Consider the following 20,542-nt stretch of genomic DNA (forward strand, 5'->3'; position numbering starts at 1 on the left):
CAAGGAAAGAAACATACAAATACAAATCTAAGTGCACACTAACTTAGCCATGTTGCAGCACCTGTGTCATGACTAAAGAAAGCCGACTACTGCCATTCGGTATATTCGAACAGTGAAAAATGTACTCATACCAGGCAAAGTCACTCCCTGACTGACATGTAACTGGAATTTATAAACACATATACACAGATCTAAAACTTGCGTTGCTAATCAAACACAGTTTGAAAAATTTTGTGTACTGTCCAAACTTCATTAGAAGATATGAAAGTTCATTACTTACACCAAGGCTAGTATTTTGTGTAATGATGCTTGCCATGTTTGCATGTTGTGTATGTGGCTCATCGAATGCTGATGGAATGTGCACCAAAGCATTAGCATCCGTTTCTTCTCCAAGATGTACAATTGTGTTCAAAAAGTTCTGAGACTTATTTTATTTCTGGCATATAAACAACATCACTGCAATGACTATGGCAACAGCTTGAGCTAACAAATGTAATCAATGGATGTCCACTTCACCAGTCACTTGTGGGTAGGTAATGTTAAGCAGTGGATGTGTAGTCATAGTGTGTGATTTTTGAAGAAGAGAAAAGTGTCTGAAAAATTTGTCCTGCACACCTTGACTCCCGAAGGAAAACAACAATGCACTGACACTTGCTGCAACTTGGTCGAAAGGCTAAATGCAGACAATTTTTTTCTGCAAAAATTCATTAGATGTGACGAAACTTGGCATGATCAATACCAATCTACCACAAAATTGAAAAGTGCAGAGATTCACATGTAGGGTCAACATTTTGACGCCACAACCGGCATTCAAGTCCGAGTTGAAGAGAATCCCAAAGAAGGACTTTCCTGACAGTTTCATGTCATGATATAAAGGTTCTGTACATTGTACTCAAGTTGGGGGAGATAACGTACAACATCTGAACCATTAAAGCCACCAACTTCATTTTTCACCATTGTTTATTAATCTAGTCACAAAATTATTTGTGACTGGTGGGGTATACCTCTTTGTGGTTACATACACATGCCGATATCAATTTTATTAACTAATGATCTGATATTGACTGTTAACGTGTATTCGCCCTACTGAGGTCACTTCCCACATTTCTTGCTTTATTTTGGAATTAAATAAATGCTTGTTAATTTGAAGAGTTAGTTAATCCAGTGTACTATTTCTTGCCGTCATCAATACCTTAACATCTTGTTCTGTAGATCTCTACAGGGGACTTCCCTACGCCCAAGCCATCACTATCATCTCTCTCATCCTATGGTGGGTCTACATGTGCCACGAAGGATCTAGAACATTTGAGAAAGTACATGATTACCCTGCACGCCACATACTCATAAGCATCTTAAAGACAATTGTGCTCATGATAGATTTTCCACCTTTTAGTGGCCTACTTCTTCTCTAAGTAAAGTCTGGTGCATACCTGGATCTGACAAATTTCGGTGCTATACCTAAATCTCTCAGTGGAAATTTAAGAAACCCGTGTGGGGTTTGCTAGTCCCCCATTGGGCGCCTCCCCAGGTGGCGGATAGGGGAATGCTCTCTAGATATAGAGGGTACCGGGAAAATAAAATACCCGGGGTGGACCAAAACTAGCACGGGCAGGAGAGGCTCACTCAGCCGCAGTGGAGGCAACCCTCCTAGGGGTAGAGTACCCCAAAATCAAGACTCCTGGTCCTCCAGGTTGGGGGTTGTGCAGAGGGCTACCAACCCACTCATGTAAAAAAAAAAAAAAAAAAACTACGCGGTCAGGATACTCAATGCCAGCCTCGGAAACAGGATAGGATTCACTGGAACAAAAACTGACAAAGCTGCAAGGATTTCTCTTTTGGATCATGGAATATTAGAGGCCTGTATCGTCCTGGAACTGCCCAAATACTAGCAAACGAATTAAGAAAATATAGAGTGCAACTGGTAGCTCTCCAAGAAGTAAGATGGCAGGGAATGAATAGATGACTCAGTAAGGGAATTCAAACATGTTAATAACCGTATATCATACATAACTATTCAGAAGTAGCGGTTAGACATTACATTTCTAAATGCACACGCACCCACAGAAGATAAGGATGACAACACAAAAGAAGAATTCTTCAGCCAACTGGAACAAACATACAACTTATTAAGTAGGCACAATGTGAAAATAGTATTAGGAGATTTTAATGCCACAGTAGGAAAGGAAGAAATCTACAAGCCAACCATCGGAAATTTTAGCTTACACGAGGAAAGTTTAGAGAATGGGGTTCGACTTATAAACTTTGCAATGACAAATGGCCTCATGATAAGCAGCACAAAATTTCAACATAAACGCATTCATTTAGGAACATGGATATCACCGGATGGAAGGGTAATCAATCAAATAGATCATATAGCTATCCAGAAATGATTCCAAAACAGCATTAAAGATGTCAGAACCTTTAGGGGAGCGGATTGTGACACAGACGACATGTTAATAATATCAAAAATGAAAGTGAAACTCAAAAGGTAAGTAAATAGAAATAGAGAAGAAATTACAAGATATAACATAGGAAACTTGGCGAAAGTAGATATAAAAGAAAATTTTACAAAAGAAATTAAAAGCAACCTAACAAAACTGAGACTGCCCAATGCAGAAACACAGAATGTCGAAAGCAGATGGAGACACTTGAAGGGCTGTATTCAAGAAGCAGCTTCCAAAATAATAGGTGAAAGAAAATGACCTAATAAAATTTGGTTTAACACAAAGTGTCAAGAAAAAGTGCTGGAAAGAGGAAATGCGAGGAATGCATGAATTAAAGAAAGGGACAATATGACATTGATGGAAAGATACTATAAACTCCGCCAAGAAACGCAAAGAACCCTAAGACAAGAGAAAAGGGAATACTATAACAATATGATCAGAGAAGCAGAGGATGATTTCCAACATCACAGGACAAGGCAGATGTATCAAAATACAAAAAATCCTTTGGTAAATTCAATAAAAGGGAACAGTTTATAAAGGATCAGTAGGGGAAAATATTGACCAACAAAAGTGACATACAAAACAGATGGAAGACATACTTTTCACAACTTCTCAACTGCAATGACCCACACTCTTACTTTAAATTGGAAGAACCTGATACAATTTATACAGCTGATACAGTTACTATCCCATTAGTAAATGAAATACAGCAAGCAATAAAGAAATTAAAGAATAACAAGGCTTGTGGCGAGGACAAGATATACGCTGCGTTATTAAAGAATGGAGGCCCACAACTGGAATTAGAAATACAGGCGTTAATAGAAACAATTTGGGAGATGGAAACCATTCCTGCAGATTGGAAAACTGCAATTGTGTGCCCCATATTTAAGAAGAATGATCCACTAGTTTGTGATAACTACAGAGGAATTGCCTTGCTGGATATCACTTACAAAATCTTATCAAGCTGCCTATTAAACAGGCTGATACCAATAACAGAAGAACTGATTGGGGACTACGAATGCAGTTTCTGCAGAAACAGATCCACATTAGATCATTTATTCACCCTAAGACAAGTAACTGAGAAGGCGAGGGAATTCAATGTAGTTGTCCACATATTATTCGTAGATTTTAAAACGGCCTATGATAGCATACACCGACATACACTCCTAAATATAATGAAGAAATTTAAAATACCATCAAAATTAATCAGATTAGTTAAAATGTGCATTGATGAAACTTTATGTCACATAAAGAAACCGGTAGGAGAAACTGAAGATTTTAAGGTGTACACTGGACTGAGACAAGGGGATGCCATTTCACCTATTTTATGAAACCTTGTCACAGAGAAGATTGATAGAGAATTTTCTAAAACCAGTCCACAAGGGATCCAGCTACAGGATGTGAACATTACAAGACTTGCCTATGCAGATGATGTCGCACTAATAAGTAGTTCCAAAAGAGAATTAATCAGAATGATGCAAAGTTACTACAAAATTGCTGAGAAAACAGGATTACATGTTAATGAAGAAAAGACAGAATACCTACCCATAAGTAAGAAAACCAGAAAAGATGCACCTCTGACTGTAGATGGATTCAATTTCAAGACTGTTGACCACTTTAAGTACCTAGGAAGTATTTTTAGTAATAACAACAGAACAGATATAGAAATAGATGCCCATTTATCGACAGCAAACAAGACACTTTTTAGTTTCATCAAAATTCTAAGAAAAAGATCACTTAGCAGTAACTTCAAAATCCACTTATATCAATCGACCATTATACCTACGATGTTATATGGATGTGAAACATTAATATTTAGAAAGAATGATGAAGAAAAACTGTTCATTTTCGAAAGAAAAGTACTACGGAAAATTTTTGGACCAAGAGGAGAAGGTTGAATTGGGCAGGCCATATAGCAAGAATGACAGAGAATAGACTACCCAGAAAGGCATTCAGCAGAACAATACAAGGAACAAGAAGAAGAGGGAGACCCAGAATCAGATGGCGGGATAACATTCGGAAGACACAATGAGGATGAACAGCAGCAGCAACTGGACAAACAGCGCATTGGACAGGCAGAAGTGGAAGAGGCTCATAGAGCAGACGTATAGTTGCTAAGGCCCTTGCCACATGTAAAGTAAAGTAAAGCAAAGTAAGTTAATCTATAGAGCAACACTTTTTGTAACTGGAACACGTCATCTTATGGGAGGCACAAGTCTTTCAGTATTAATTTTAGGTGAAGCCTTTATGAAATCTATTATTAATGTGAATCAAATAAATCAAAATTATTTGGAACAAATTCTAGGTGGCGAAAAATATTTTACATAACCAAATTTATGCATCATTGCTAAGCTGCATTGTCATCTGATGAAGAAAACATAAGTGTACGGAATTTTAGACCAATTATAATTGAATTGAAGAGTTCCTACCCAATAGGACACAGCATATCAATAGAAACAAATACCAGGTGTACCGGTATAAAATGAGCATTAAGATACAAATGTGTCGATAGGGAACATTTGTTGTGAACAAGCCTTAATTTTCTTTTTGTTTGGTCGGTATGACATCTGTCAAAGATATTTAGTAAACATCAAGTCATGGAACAAACAACATAATATGTTTTCATTCTGTTAACAATGTCGAATTTTGTACCAGAAAGTGATGATTTGCGGAAAGCATCAATTTTTTGTTTTCATTTGAAAAAAAGTGCTACAGTGTCGCATCAAATGCTTGTCGAGGCATATGGTGATCATGCTCTATCAGAAGCAACATCCAAAACATGGTTTCAACGGTTCAGAAATAATGATTTTGATGTAAGAAATGAAGAACGTGGAAGACCACCAAACAAGTTTGACGACACCGAATTGCAAGCAATATTGGATGAAGATGATACTTTGAGTCAGAAGCAAATGGCAGCAGTGCTAAATGTTGCACAACAAACAATTTCTGACTGTTTGAAAGCTATGGAAAAGATCCAAAAGTGTAGAAAATGGGTGCCACATGAATAGAATGAAAGACAGATGGAAAACCGAAAAACCACTTGTCAAATTTTGCTTCAAAGACATGAAAGAAAATCAATTTTGCATCGAATTGTTACTGGCGATGAAAAATGGATTTATTTTAAGAATCCTAAATGGGAAAAATCATGGGTTAATCCGGGACAACCATCAACATCGACTGCAAAACCAGATCGATTCAGCAAGAAGACAATGCTCTGTGTTTGGTGGGATCAGAAAGGTGTGGTGTATCATGAGCTTCTAAAATCCGGTGAAACTGTGAATACTAATCGCTACAGACAACAAATGATCAATTTGAACTATGCATTGATCGAAAAAAGACCAGAATGGGCAAGAAGACATGACAAAGTATTTTTTTTACACGAGAATGCACGTGCACACAAAGCAAAACTGGTTCAGGATACAATCAAAACACTTGGCTGGGATCTGCTACCCCACCTGCCATATTCATCAGACTTTGCCCCTTCTGACTACCACCTGTTTTCAGCAATGGGACACACATTGGCTGAGGAACACTTCAATTCCTACGAAGAAGTTGAACATTGGGTGTTTGATTGGTTTGCTTCAAAAGACGAACATTTCTATTGGCATGGTGTCCACAAATTGCCAGAAAGGTGGTCAAAATGTATAGAAAGCAATGGTCAGTACTTCAAATAAAATGTTTTTACTTTTCATTTCAAAATTAGTGTTTGTTTTCACAAAAAATGTTCATTTCATTTCATACTGGTACACCTGGTACAACGTATTCCATACAAATACAAATGGTTGGAAAGAGCTATTATTAGTGGTGATACATCCCTTCATCTTCATGACAAATTGAACTCTGCTGGGGACACTTAACCTATGTGAATGACTGGAAGGATGGCAACTGTTTCTTCCTCAAGAGCCAAAACCAGAGAAGGTAATGATGTTGGATGCTGGGGTGAAATCAACATTCTGTCTCATCCTAAATGTCTTTCACTGGTTTCCAATTGGAACTCTGGGCGAGCCATTCCATTTCAGTGATGTTACTGTCCACAGACCATTGCCCAAAAGATGGTGCTTTATGGCTGCGTGCCCTTTTATTGTTTGTCAGTCTGGCACCCTTACCAGATAGATCTGACACAGGAAATAGAGAAGATCCACAGAGGAATAGCATCACAGATTATTCTCCACAGTGTGAAAATGGACAGATATGATCATCAGACTCCAGTGGTAGACTACAAGAGAGGTGTGCTTTACTGACAAAATTCTGAGAACAGTTTTTCCTAGAAAAGTCAACTAACACACTGTTTTATATGTATTTCCCAAAAAGACCTTGAGAGTAAAATTAGAGAGATCCAAGATCATATAGAGGCTTGCTTACAATCATTCTTTCTGTGCACAATCTGCAACTAGAACAGGGAAGAGAGAATAGGAGTGACAGTAACATGTTCCACCATGTATCATAAGCTAGCTCTTAGTGTATAGATGTACATCCAAATGTAGACAAAGGTAAAGTCACGAGTGTCGCAGGAAAAGTGTGATACAACTATTCTTTACAGATGAAATACAATATTAATGGGATACTGCTCAATTGAGTCATGTCAGGTACGTACCTAGGCATTGTGAAATAACATGAACTGGAATGAAATCACAAGGTCTCTTGTAGGGAAAATAAATTGTGTATTACAGTTTATTGAGAGCATTCTGGGAAATTTTTGTACAATAATAAAGGATTGTACTGAAAGCTTGTCTCATCAATTCTTAATTGTCAGGAATTCCTAAACAGTTCAATTAAAAGAAGACCTCAAAGCAATTCACAGGCATGCTGCTATATTTATTATCGATTTGATCATCGGTGTTATGGAAATGCCCCATGATCTTAGATGTAAATTCTTGGAGGCAAGAAGATGATACTCATGAGGAAGTGAAGGGGGAGGCATGTTTATAGCGATATAAAGTGCAATAGTATCGAAGGAAACTGATGGAGATCCGAAATGTGAAATAATTTGGGTGAAGGTCACGGTTAAAGCAGACTCGAACATGGTAATTGGATGTATCTATAGGCCCCTTGGCTCAGCAGCTGTTGTGGCAGAACACCAGAAGGAAAATTTGGAAAATATTTCGAGTAGATTTCCCGACTATGTTATAGTTTTGGGTGGAGATTTTAATTTACCAGGTATAGACAGGAGGACTCAAACATTTGTAACGGGTGGCAGGGACAAACAACCCAGTGAAATTTTTTTAAGTGCATTATCTGAAAACTACCTTGAACAGTTAAACAGAGAACCGACTCGTGGCGATACCATATTAGACCTTCTGGTGACAAAGAGACCTGAACTATTTGAAACAATTAACGCAGAACAGGGAATCAGCAATCGTAAAGCGGTTACAGCATCGGTGATTTCAGCCGTAAACAGAAGTATTAAAAAAGGTAGGAAGATTTTTCTGTTTAGCAAAAGTGACAAAAAGCAGATTTCAGAGTACCTGACAGCTCAACACAAAAGTTTTATCTCAAGTACAAATAGTGTTGAGGATCAGTGGACAAAGTTCAAAATCATCGTACAATACGCATTAGATGAGTATGTGCCAAGCAAGATCATAAGAGATGGAAAAGAGCCACCGTGGTAAAACAACCAAGTTAGAAAACTGCTACAGAAGCAAAGGGAACTTCACAGCAAATATAAACATAGCCAAAGCCTTGCAGACAAACAAAAATTACATGAAGCGAAATGTAGTGTGAGGAGGGCTATGCGAGAGGCATTCAACGAATTCAAAAGTAAAGTTCTATGTACTGACTTGGCAGAAAATCCTAAGAAATTTTGGTCTTATGTCAAAGCAGTAGGTGGACCAAAACAAAATGTCCAGACACACTGTGACCAAAATGGTACTGAAACAGAGGATGGCAGACTAAAGGCTGAAATACTAAATGTCTTTTTCCAAAGCTGTTTCACAGAGGAAGACTGCACTGTAGTTCCTTCTCTAGATTGTCACACAGGTGACAAAATGGTAGATATTGAAATAGATGACAGAGAGATAGAAAAACAACTAAAATCGCTCAAAAGAGGAAAGGCCGCTGGACCTGATGGGATACCAGTTCGATTTTACACAGACTACGCGAAGGAACTTGCCTCCCCCTTCTTGCAGCGGTGTACTGTAGGACTCTAGAAGAGCATAGCATTCCAAAAGATTGAAAAAGGGCACAGGTCATCCCTGTTTTCAAGAAGGGATGTTGAACAGATGTGCAGAACTATAGTCCTATATCTCTAATGCCGACCAGTTGTAGAATTTTGGAACACGTATTATGTTAGAGTATAATGACTTTTCTGAAGACTAGAAATCTACTCTGTAGGAATCAGCATGGGTTTCAAAAAAGACGATCGTGTGAAACCTAGCTCGCGCTATTTGTCCACTGGTCTCAGAGGGCCACAGACACGGGTTGCCAGGTAGATGCCGTGTTTCTTGAGTTCCACAAGGTGTTTGATACAGTTCCCCACAGTCATTTAATGAACAAATTAAGAGCATATGGACTATCAGACCAACTATGCGATTGGATTGAAGAGTTCCTAGGTAACAGAATGCAGCATGTCATTCTCAATGGAGTGAAGTCTTCCGAAGTAAGCGTGATTTCAGGTGTGCCACAGGGGAATGTCGTAGGACCGTTGCTATTCACAATATATGTAAATGATGTTGTGGATAACATCAGAAGTTCACTGAGGCATTTTGAGGATGATGCTGTAGTATATCAAGAGGTTGTAACAATGGAAAATTGTACTGAAATGCAGGACGATCTGCAACGAATTGACGCATGGTGCAAGGAATGGCAATTGAATCTCAATGTAGACAAGTGTAATGTGCTGCGAATACATAGAAAGAAAGATCCCACATCATTTAGCTACATTATATCAGGTCAGCAACTGGAAGCAGTTAATTCCATAAATTATCTGGGAGTAGGAATTAGGAGTGATTTAAAATGGAATGACCATATAAAATTAATCATCGGTAAAGCAGATGCCAGGCAGATTCATCGGAAGAATCCTAAGGAAATGCAGTCTGAAAACAAAGGAAGTAGGTTACAGAACACTTGTTCACCCCCTGCTTGAATACTGCTCACTGGTGTGGGATCAGTACCAGATAGGGTTGATAGAAGAGACAGAAAAGATCCGACGGAGAGCAGAGCGCTTCGTTACAGGATAATTTAGTAATTGCGAAAGCATTACAAAGATGATAGATAAACTCCAGTGGAAGACTTTGCAGGAGAGATGCTCAGTAGCTTGGTATGGGCTTTTGTTGAAGTTTCGAGAACATACCTTCACCGAGGAGTCAAGTAGTATATTGCTTCCTCGTACATATACCGTATTTACTCGAATCTAAGCCGCACTTTTGTTCTGGTTTTTGTAATCCAAAAAAGCGCCTGCGGCTTAGTATCGAGTGCAAAGCAAGCGGAAGTTCTGAAAAATGTTGGTAGGTGCCGCCACAACTAACTTCTGCCGCCGAATATATGTAGCGCTACACAGGCATGGTTTGTAGGCACAAAGATAAATACTGGCGCCAAAACCTCTTCGTCAGTAAGTAAATTTAAAAAAAGGTTGAAGACGAGCTTTTTTTCTCTGCCCCGAGTTTCAATCACTACATTTTCATACATTATCCAATGAAGTAAATACAAATTCCGTATTGTTCATCTTCTAATGTAGCAGAATTTCAATGTACTACAAAAATCCGACTGGCAAGACTGTTTGGGATGTTTGTGAATATGGCCAACTCTACGTTCTGAATTTTTTCCTACCTGTGAGAAGAGATGGTTGCTAATAGGAACCTGATGAAATGTGAATCACATACAGTATTCTCTTCACCATAAGAATAATACGAATATAAACATTTTGCCATGTATTCTTTCGTGTTTGCTGCTATCTCATTTAAATCCTGTCTGCCTAATAAACTACGAAACTAGAGTGAGACAACAGCAAACGCGGAAGAATATACGTATCGTGTCATGTTTATATTCGTATTATTCTTATGCCTCATAGTGATACAGTCAGAAATGAAGCACGGCAACTGACTAGATTTTTAAATCTTAAGAGGACTAATTTCTGTGCAGAATTTGATGTACTAAAGAAGCGGCCGCAAAGATTTTCAAACGGAGAAAAATTTTCGCCTAACTCTCGTTCAGAACATATTCTATCATACGTAGTCTATTATTTGGTTCTTGTTGATCATTATCAAAGAAAGCAGCAGTGTAAGTAACAACAAATAGCAGTCTCTTGCCATTGTTTTGCTAATGAGACGATTCCTCTCTCTCTCTCTCTCTCTCTCTCTCTCTCTCTCTCTCTCTTTTCTTCTCTTTTTTTTTTTTTTTTTTTTTTTTTTTTTAAAAAAATTGTAAGCGGCGGTAGCGTGCACAAAACAAGCCATGCCGTGAGCGGCGACAGGCCGTAAACACACACTATCAGAATGCGACAAACAATGCATGACACAGTACAGTAATGCATTTTCAGCTTAGAGTGACGTAAACACCTATAACAAAGAAAACGGCACTTATCAGATCAAAGAAAAATAAGCAATCCATTCAAACCAGATGAAGCACGTGAAAAAGGAAGGGTACCCGTATAAATACGGACGGAGCACCTGACGCATATGCAAGGGCTACCTGGCAAAGCGTAACTGCTAAGCTTACAACTCGAACCAAACTACTGCAGCTGTATCGTCATTCATTCGACCTAAATTGTGTCTCATATTACAATGGACCAACTTTATTTCGATTGGAGGTGCGGCCTAAAACACTTTTCTCTCCTTGAATTTCGAGTCTCAAATTTCAGGTGCGGCTTAGATTCGGGAAATTTTTTTTTCCTTTATTTCGAGTCTCATTTTTCAGGTGCGGCTTAGATTCGAGTGCGGCTTAGATTCGAGTAAATACGGTACCTCGCAAAGAGACCACGAGGATAAAATCAGAGTGATTAGAGCCCACACAGAGGCATACCGACAATCTTTCTTTCCATGTACCATACGAGACTGGAATAGAAGGGAGAACCGATAGAGGTACTCATGGTACCCTCCGCCTCACACCATCAGGTGGCTTGCGGAGTATGGATGTAGATGTAGATGTAGAAACTTAGAAAGCCAGTGTTTGTGACAAACCATAAAAAAATTCTGCTGCCTCAAATTTCATCTTGTGCAAAGACGAAGAAATTAGGGCTTATAAAGAGATACATAGGAATGACTATCAATGGTTCAAAGTAACATCTGCTATGTATTGGACAGTGGCTTGCAGAGGCACAAATGCACAGTTACGCATGTAGCTATCTTTTCATTTACTATGACTTGCTATTCTCAACATAGTGGGATATCACTCATAAAAATGTTTGAAACTTTCAGGTCTTGGCTAGAGCAAATTTTAATCACATGTGTGCACTATCATGTAGTCTATCAGTTAAAATTATTTAAACTGTTGACTGTCAAGATTACACAATGATTCTTGTGGGTAATAGGCACAGTCTGAATAATGTTTTCTATCCCATTTTGCACAGGGAGTGATCTTACAGCATTTTTAACTACAGTTCAGGACCACCACTTATTTTGCAGGATCCACTGGATAATTTTGTTAATGGGTAAGATAACGTGTAGCATGTACTCTGTAATATATTTATTAGTGCTGAAGGTGTTATATGCTGACACTGGATTAATGAATGTGATACTGCCTCTTTCAAGTTTATTCTTGAAATGCTGAATTACCCTATGAGCAACTTACACACTGCTTATTTATAAGCCTCTGAGTGATGTTTGAAAATAAAGTTAAGGATCACTCTTTCCATTCATCTGTCTACAAGGAAGTGCAACAAAATTAGATGGAAAATTTACAACCTGACAGCTGCTTACCTGGCATCAATAAGATTAAAACTTTAGGTTTTGAACCACGACTTTAGTATGTTAAATTGTGAAACAGTTAACAAATTTGAAGGCTCCCTCTTTGGTTGCAAGCATAAAATTTTGCATGATTTTATTAATGGAAACTCATTAAATATGAATGAGATATTTTATTATTTGCTGAAAATAGCTGCTTTAGTCTAAATGTACTTACGTCTGACTGTAATGGTGCATCATGCAACCATATGGCTGCCACTCCTGGTTACCCTTAAATCTACCATCAGAAAGAAGCCACTTGCAGGAATCAATTCCTAAAACAAAGAGAAAGAGAGCTGTCATCATTTTCAAAAATGAAGTACAGTATTATTTTCTAGTTGGAGGCACAGTGATACAAAAACAACTAACAAAATTATGTTTTGTCAAAAAGTGGGGGGTGACTGTAGACACAGTGAACAAAATGTTCACTAGAGTTATTAACAAATTCACAAAGAAAAAGAAATGAACTTTAATGAAGCAAAAGACTATGCTGACTTTAGTTGTGAAAAAAAAAGAAAAAAGAAAAAAAAATATTAAAAAAATAAAAAAATAAAAATAAAAAATAAAGAAAAACAAAAAAACACAAAAAAAATAAAGTTGTTATATTAACTTAAGTATGTTGTTAAATTAACCTAATTATGTCATGTATTGGAAAATTCGACTCGTTCCACATCATTACGAAATATCGAATTCATGATCCATGGAACTAGTATTAATCTAATCTAATCTAATCTATGGGGCAACTAACTAGTTGTAGAACAGACCAGTTAGGATGAATTGGGTCTTGAGTTATGCACTTTGAGAAAGTTTTCACTAAAATCTGTACTGAAGGTCACTGAGAACATGTTACCATCATAATCAGCTATTTGTCATCTACAGCTGGATAAGAGCCTCAATTCCTTTCCCAAGCTTTACAGTCTTCAACAATATGCACTGATGTCTTAATATCATCTACTCAGCTCCCATAATGTTGCCACTTGGTCTTTCTGTACGGATAGATCCAGCAGACAACACAGGCACAGGTCAAACTAGTCTACAAGTAGGGTAGCAGAAGCGATCCACAAAACTACTGCTCAATATGCTTAACATAAATTTGCTGAAGAATCCTAGAACATATTCTGAGCTCAAACATAATAAAATAACTTGAAAAGAATGACCACCTCAATGCTGCAGGAATTTCGAAAACACCAGTCTTGTGAAACTCAACTTTCATTTTTCTCACACGATATACTGAAAGCTTCAGATCAAGGCAACCAGGCAGAAGCAATATTTCTTGATTTCCAAAAGGCATTTGACTCAGCACCATACCTATGCTTATTGTCAAAAGTATGATCGTTTGGGATATCAAATGAAATTTGTCGCTGGATTGAGGGCTTTTTGGTACAGAGGACGCAGTATATTACCTTGGATGGATAGTCATCGTCAAATGTAGAAGTAAATCCGGGCGTGCCTCAGGGAACTGTGTTGGGACCCTTGCTGTTCATGTTGTTTATTAATGACCTTGCTGACAATATTAGCAGTAAAAATCAGGGTTTTTTTCTTTTTTTTTTTGGATGATGTAGTTATCTGTAATGAAGTACTATCTGTAAGAAGAGGCATAAATATTTGGTCAGATCTTCGGTAAGATTTCAAAGTGGTGAAGAGATTAGCAACTTGCTCTAAATGTTTGGAAATGTAAGATTTTGCACTTCACAAAACAAAAAAGTAGTATCCTATGACTCTCATATCAATGAGTCTCTGTTGTAATCTGTCAACTCATATAAATATCTGGATGCAACACTTTGTAGGGATATAAAATGGAATGATCACATAGGTTGAGTCATGGGTGAAGCAGGTGGCAGACTGTTTATTGGTAGAATACTAGGGAAGTGCAATCAGTTTACATAAGAGATTGCTTACAAATCACTCATGCGACAGGTTCTCAATATTTCTCAAGTGTGTGGGACCCGTATCAAATATGACTAACAGGGGCATTTAAAATATACAGAGAAGGGCAGCACGAATGATCACAGGTTTGTTTAATCCATGGGAGAGTGTCACAGAGATACTGAAGGAACTGAACTGGAAGACACTTGAAGACAGACGTTCTCAGGACAGTTTATATCTATTAATAAAGTTTCTAGAAATGGCTTTAAATGGTTCCCCTGGGAATATAATACAAACTGCTAGGAATCACTCACGTATGGAACACGAGGATAAGATTAGAATAATTACTGCCCCCCCCCCCCCCCCCACACACACACACACACACACACACACAGCCATTCAAACAATCATTCTTCCCACACTCCATGTGTTAACGGAACAGGAAGAAACCCTAATAACTGGTAGTATGGGATATTCCCTCTGTCATGCATCTCATGGTGGTTTGTGGAGTGTAGATGTAGAGGTAGGTCATCCGTTCATCTGGCTACATATCCTGTCAACAATCACTCCATGTTCATCACAGCCATTACATCTGCCATTTCAGTTCATTTTTTATCCATTTACTTACATCCCAGGGTTCCCTAATAATTCATTACAAACATCTCTACACTGGGTACTGAGCAATTGTTGGTTTTTGAATATTTTTCATATTAATAATCCATGTCTCACTATCTTAAAGGCCAAAACGGTAATACACACTAAATGTAAACATTCCATTTCAGGAACACCCATAACTTCATTTTCTTTCAATTTTGTTATTCATACTGATGTCTGGTTTAAATTGGTCCGATAAATTAATAGTGTCAATGTATTTGAAAATTGTAGGAGAAACTGGTAAAAGACCATTTGAGTGAAATAATGATGATATATAATAGCAATGTAAGTGAATTTATGAATGATAAAAATTGAAGATTCATATTTTACAACTATTGATAAGAATGCCAATCGAAATTATTGAGGAACTACTGAACTCCAACATCAAACAAAAGAGATCGTAACTATGTTTTGACACTAGTTAGTTATAATCATAAAATTATCACACTATCCATGTGTGGCAGAAGCATAGATCAACATACTAAGAAACAAGACATTATGTAGCTAATGAAAAAATAAAAATATGAAATCACAAGATTGTGTTACATGACATCAAGAGTCTAGTTAGTTGGTGAGGAGAGGGGGGGGGGGGGGGGGGGAGGAGAAGCTTAAATAACAGTACAATGGATAGCTTGCAGCAATGAGTAGTTAAAAATGTTGCATTCAATGTCCTGACCATCATGAAACCTGCTAAATGAAATATGTAATGAGATCTGTTAATAGCATGCATACTGAATCAAGCAACCAAGTCTTTACATATCTTAAGAGTAGTTATATAGAATTACATATTGCTAAAAGAATCATGAGACCAAATAGTGAAATTAATCATTACAGAGAAGCAGATCCAGACAACATTATTTTTCTAATCCAATATTTGGAGGGCAATCCATGTACTTTCACTGTAGCAATCTGACTCGGTTTTCGGGTGGACTGAAAGGACATGAATGGTAATGGGCATGGAGTCAGTTTTATTAACAGACTGGAGTTAGTGCAAGAGGAACTGCAGGATTTTCATGGTCCAAGAGACACCAATGGATATCCTTAGTGTGTGCTGCAATGAACAAAACTATGTTTTATATTATGAGTTACCTGAAACAAACTGTGTTTAAATCAAAGAACACTGTACAATAGGGACCATCCAAATGAAGCAGTGCAGCTTTTAAGACACTGTCCTAATATTTGGGAGGATGGAATTCCTCTGTCCGGCAAGCCTGATTTAGATTTTCCTTATCACTTCAGGTAAATGCCAGTATGGTTGCTTTGTCAAGGCCACAACTGACCACCCGTCACATCCTCATAAAGCATAATTATTTATTCTGAGTGTAAGTATATTTTGAGATGTTGGTTTTCACTGTATTACCGTGACAATTCCTGTATCATCATAAGATGATTCTTGGATGAATAAAATTAAATAAATAAACCTATAAATGGAAGCTAAGCACCAATACTGAAATCAAGATTCCAAGCATAATGACTACAAATATGGGTAGTAAAAAAATTGAAACATACCATGATTTTTTACTTCTACAGCTTGTGTACTTTGAAATTGCAACATTTCTATGTATTGCGTTCATTAGTGGCTGCACTGTCATTCCACTCTGCTGGCAGCAATATTTTGAATTTACACACAGTAAAATTAAAGTGACAAGAACAACAGTAAGCAGGTGTCCACTTCAACTGCACAGAATTAATTACTGAAAGTTCTAACACACACAGTCAGTCAATCTCTTTGTGACAGTAGGCATCGCTATAGTCCTTCAGTGGTAGAGCAAATGTTCTCCTGGAACTCATCACTAATTATGAGTGATGGCTGTATCATTGTGACCTAATGGGAAACAATGAGAAAAAACACCAAGTTTTCTAACATCAAAATATGTGAAAACCATTTCTTTTGCAGGGACGATATTGGTGACTACTTGTCAATTGTAAGGGATTTACTATTCTTCTACTATTATTACAAGAGCATACTACATAGGCCTACGCACTGTCCAGTCACATTAATGTGACCACCTGTCAAAAGCCTGGAAAATCACCTTTCGCAGTGCAGGCCACTGCAAGATATGCAAGAAGAGAGTCATGGAGATGAAGAGCTATGCCAACTCCAATGCCATTCCCGGCTGCACTAGTTTTCATGGGTGAGGACCCATCGTGCTAACAGTCTCACTGATGTGATACCAGAGTGTCTCGATTAGGTTTAAATCCGGGGAATTTGGTGGCCAGGGGAGCACGGTAAATTCATCCTGGTGCTCTTCGAACCACACACATGCGCTGTGTGCAGTGTAGCACATTGTGTTGTCCAGCTGGTAGATGCCATCATGCTAGGGAAGAACAAACTGCGTGTAGAGATGGACATGATCCCCAAAGATAGACACGTACTTGTGTTGATGCCTTGTGCCTTCCAGAATGACAAGGTCTCCCAGGGAATGCCACAAAAACATTCCCCCAGACAATAACACTACCTCTTTGTTTGGTTTCAGATGTTTCATGTCATAGAGATCAAAGGCCACCTGTCCAGTGGAGCATAAAGCATGATTCATGTGAAATGGCCACCTGTTGCCACTCAGTGGATGTCCAGTTGCAGTACTGGCGTGCAAATTCCAGTCTTTGTGGCTAATGAACAGTAATCATTATGGGTGCATGAACCAGGCACCTGCTGCAGAGGCCCATATGCAGCAACATCTGCTAAATGGTTGTTGAAGGGACGCTGTTGGTAGCCTCTTGGTTCATCTGGTGGTCAGTTGCTCAGAAGTTGCCCTTCTATTCACCCATACACATTTCCTGACCCAGAGTTCACCCACGTCATCTATGGCCAGTGGTGCACTACCACTGCCTTGACACCAGTTTTGGACAGTGCCATTTTGCCATACATGGTATACTTTAACTACAGTGGCACACGAATGGTTTACAAACTTAACCATTTTGAAAATGCTCCCACCCTTGGGCAGAAACCCAATGATCAGGCCCTTTTGGATGTCACATAAATTAGTCCATTTCTGCATTATAACAATGACAGCTCTATAATCCACATCCTCTCCCCCCCCCCCCCTCCCCACACACACACACACACACACACACACACACACACACACACACACACACACACACACACACACTCACTTTGTATACCCTCCACTGCTAGTGCTGCTACCTACTGTCTGTGACTGGTTATTGCACATTGACATTGGGCATAGGCAGTGGCCCTATTAATCTGATTGGACCATGTACAATTTTGCAAGAACAGGGAACCTTTTGCTACGTAGTGATCATAACTTCAATGTGATAACTTCACGACAGCGCATTGTTCCACATCATTAATCAAATCATTACATATTGATATGGGGAGTTATATTGTTGATTATATAATAGCAAAGTAGAGGTACAGGAACGAAATAAAATATTTTTTTCACAATTAACCTGATGCTAATATATGTAGTTACTATATACTTGTTGCGGCAAAGTGCAACATCAGATTTGAGAAACACTAGCTGAAATAGCCAAAGAAATGGACTATATATAAATCGGAGGAAGCGGACGTTATGCGGGAATTCAAGCATGCAACAATGAAATTACACAGGGAAGAAAATGGTTGAGGTGCTATCAAGTCAAATATAAAAAATGCAGCCACACGTGTTAGAAATAAGGAAGCCTTTCGTGACCTCAAAAACACACAAATTCACTGAAAAAAAGGAACAGACTACAAAAATAAGGAACACGAAGAAGTTTATTCCAAAATTAAATTGTTGCAGCACAGACAGAGAACCAAGAATAACACAGTAAGATATATAAAATGGGAACTGCTGTTTGACATAGAAGATGTTAGTGATAGATGGAAGGAGTCTGCTGAAGATCTGTACAGTGATGCTGAAATTTGAAGTTTATATGAATATACTAAAGATGAAAAGCTGACTGATTAAACCAAAAAGGGACCATTAATAACAAATCAAAGCAACGGGTATACATGGCATTCCTGTAGTAGTGCCAACATCACGAGTAAATAGTTCACTGTGGTATCTAAATGTTATGAAGAGGGTGTCATACCACTTGACTTCACAAAAAGTGTAACTATTACATTATGCAAGATAGCAAATGTAAAGCATGTCACAAATTATACAACAGAAGCCCTTCTGTCATGTTGATCAAAAATATCACTGTTAACTGTTAAAAGAGAGGATTGAAAAGAAAATAGATTGTAGCTTAGCCAATGATCAATTTGGCTTCAAATCAGAGAAAGGAACAAGGGAAGCAATTTTGGTACTACATCGAATTTTAGAACAAAGATTAGAAGTAAACAGAAAAATGTACAAAGCATCTGTTGATCTAGAAAAGACATTTGATGTGAATGATTGAAAGCTATTATTTAAAGGAATGTGCAATGCGGGACTTTGCTGGAAGGGCAGGAGACTAATTCCGAGTATACACAAAAGTCAAGGTACTGAACTGTATCTTAATGGTAGCAAGAAAAAGCGAAAATCAGAAGAAGAGTTAAATAGGAGTGCTCTCTATCACCTTATTTATTTAGTATGTTTATCAAGAAGGTAATAATAAGAGTGAAAGAAACGATGACTGGAATCAAAATTAACTGTATGCATATTCACTGCATCAGATTTGCCAATGACATTGCAGTTACAACAGATTCATGGAAGGAACACACAAAATGATTAGGGTCTTAAGCCAAGAGATAAGAAACTAAGAATAATTCCTACGAAAATAAAAGGCATGGTTACAGACAAGAAAAGAGGTTGAATAAGACCGACATAAGAATAGGTAGTGAACAACTTGAGGTCGCCACCAATTTTCACTGCCTCAGTGGAAATGTGGAGGAAAACAACTGATGTCTCAAGAAAAGAATAGCACTAGCCAAGAGCACTTTCCAAAATAACAACCTTCTGGCGTACAAGCACATCAGTTTTCACACCAAGAAAAGATTTATAAAGATCGTTGTTCACTGTTCAGGGTATCCTGACATACATATGTGAACCTGGACACTAGCAAAACAGGTGAAAACCCGTCTCAACGTTGAGGAAAGTTGGTCCTGAAGGAGAATTACGAGAACTTACTGGACTGACATAAAAACAAATGAAATAACTACTGAAAGCTATAGTCCAATGCAAACCAAAACTCACTGGACACTTAACTTGACACTGTATGCCTTTTTTTTTTCTAAGCAAGATCACATGGAAGAAAACAAGAAGACTTTTTACAGAATATGATTAGGGAAATATTCTTCCTACATTACAAGGAGATGAAAACGGCTGCTGAAGAGAAGAAGTTGGAGCTGCAGATACACAGCTTAGCCTTTTAGAAGAAGAAGAAAAAATTTCTAACAATGTTCAATACAGTCTGCATACTATAATTATCTTACAACCCACCTCACTCCATTGTCAATTTCTGTTATGTGAAGCTAAGGCTCTGATGTGTTTATCTGAAGCAGTATTAATAAAATGGGAAGGAATTTGGTGTGGCCCGACAGTGAATAATCTCATTAAATATTTATGGACTGCTTGTATAATGTAGAAACTCAATATTCTCAATAAGATCACATTATACAATGGAGCTTCTAGAAACATTTTAACCACCTCACTGCCTCCCAAGTCAGATAATGTATTGTCAATATGCAAAATGGCAATTTTTCAGATTATAAAACAACTGCATTACATAGATCACAAGTTTCTTTTTAAAATTTGTTAATATCACATAAAAGTA

At 37.9% G+C, this 20,542-nt stretch overlaps 1 protein-coding gene across 3 annotated transcripts in view; it reads right to left on the minus strand.

Moving 5' to 3' along the window:
• Positions 1-20,542, minus strand: part of LOC124787742 (N-acetylneuraminate 9-O-acetyltransferase) — a 254,809-nt gene that overhangs the window by 203,925 nt on the left and 30,342 nt on the right. For all 3 annotated transcript variants that reach the window (XR_007015998.1, XM_047254605.1, XM_047254606.1), the window contains one exon: positions 12,498-12,594. Coding sequence is in view for 2 of the 3 variants with exons in the window: in XM_047254605.1 (XP_047110561.1) it covers positions 12,498-12,594 (97 nt within the window). In the remaining variant the exon portion in view is untranslated. The remainder of the gene's footprint in view (positions 1-12,497; positions 12,595-20,542) is intronic.

Source organism: Schistocerca piceifrons, chromosome 3 (assembly GCF_021461385.2).
Source record: "Schistocerca piceifrons isolate TAMUIC-IGC-003096 chromosome 3, iqSchPice1.1, whole genome shotgun sequence".
NCBI lineage: Eukaryota > Metazoa > Arthropoda > Insecta > Orthoptera > Acrididae > Schistocerca > Schistocerca piceifrons.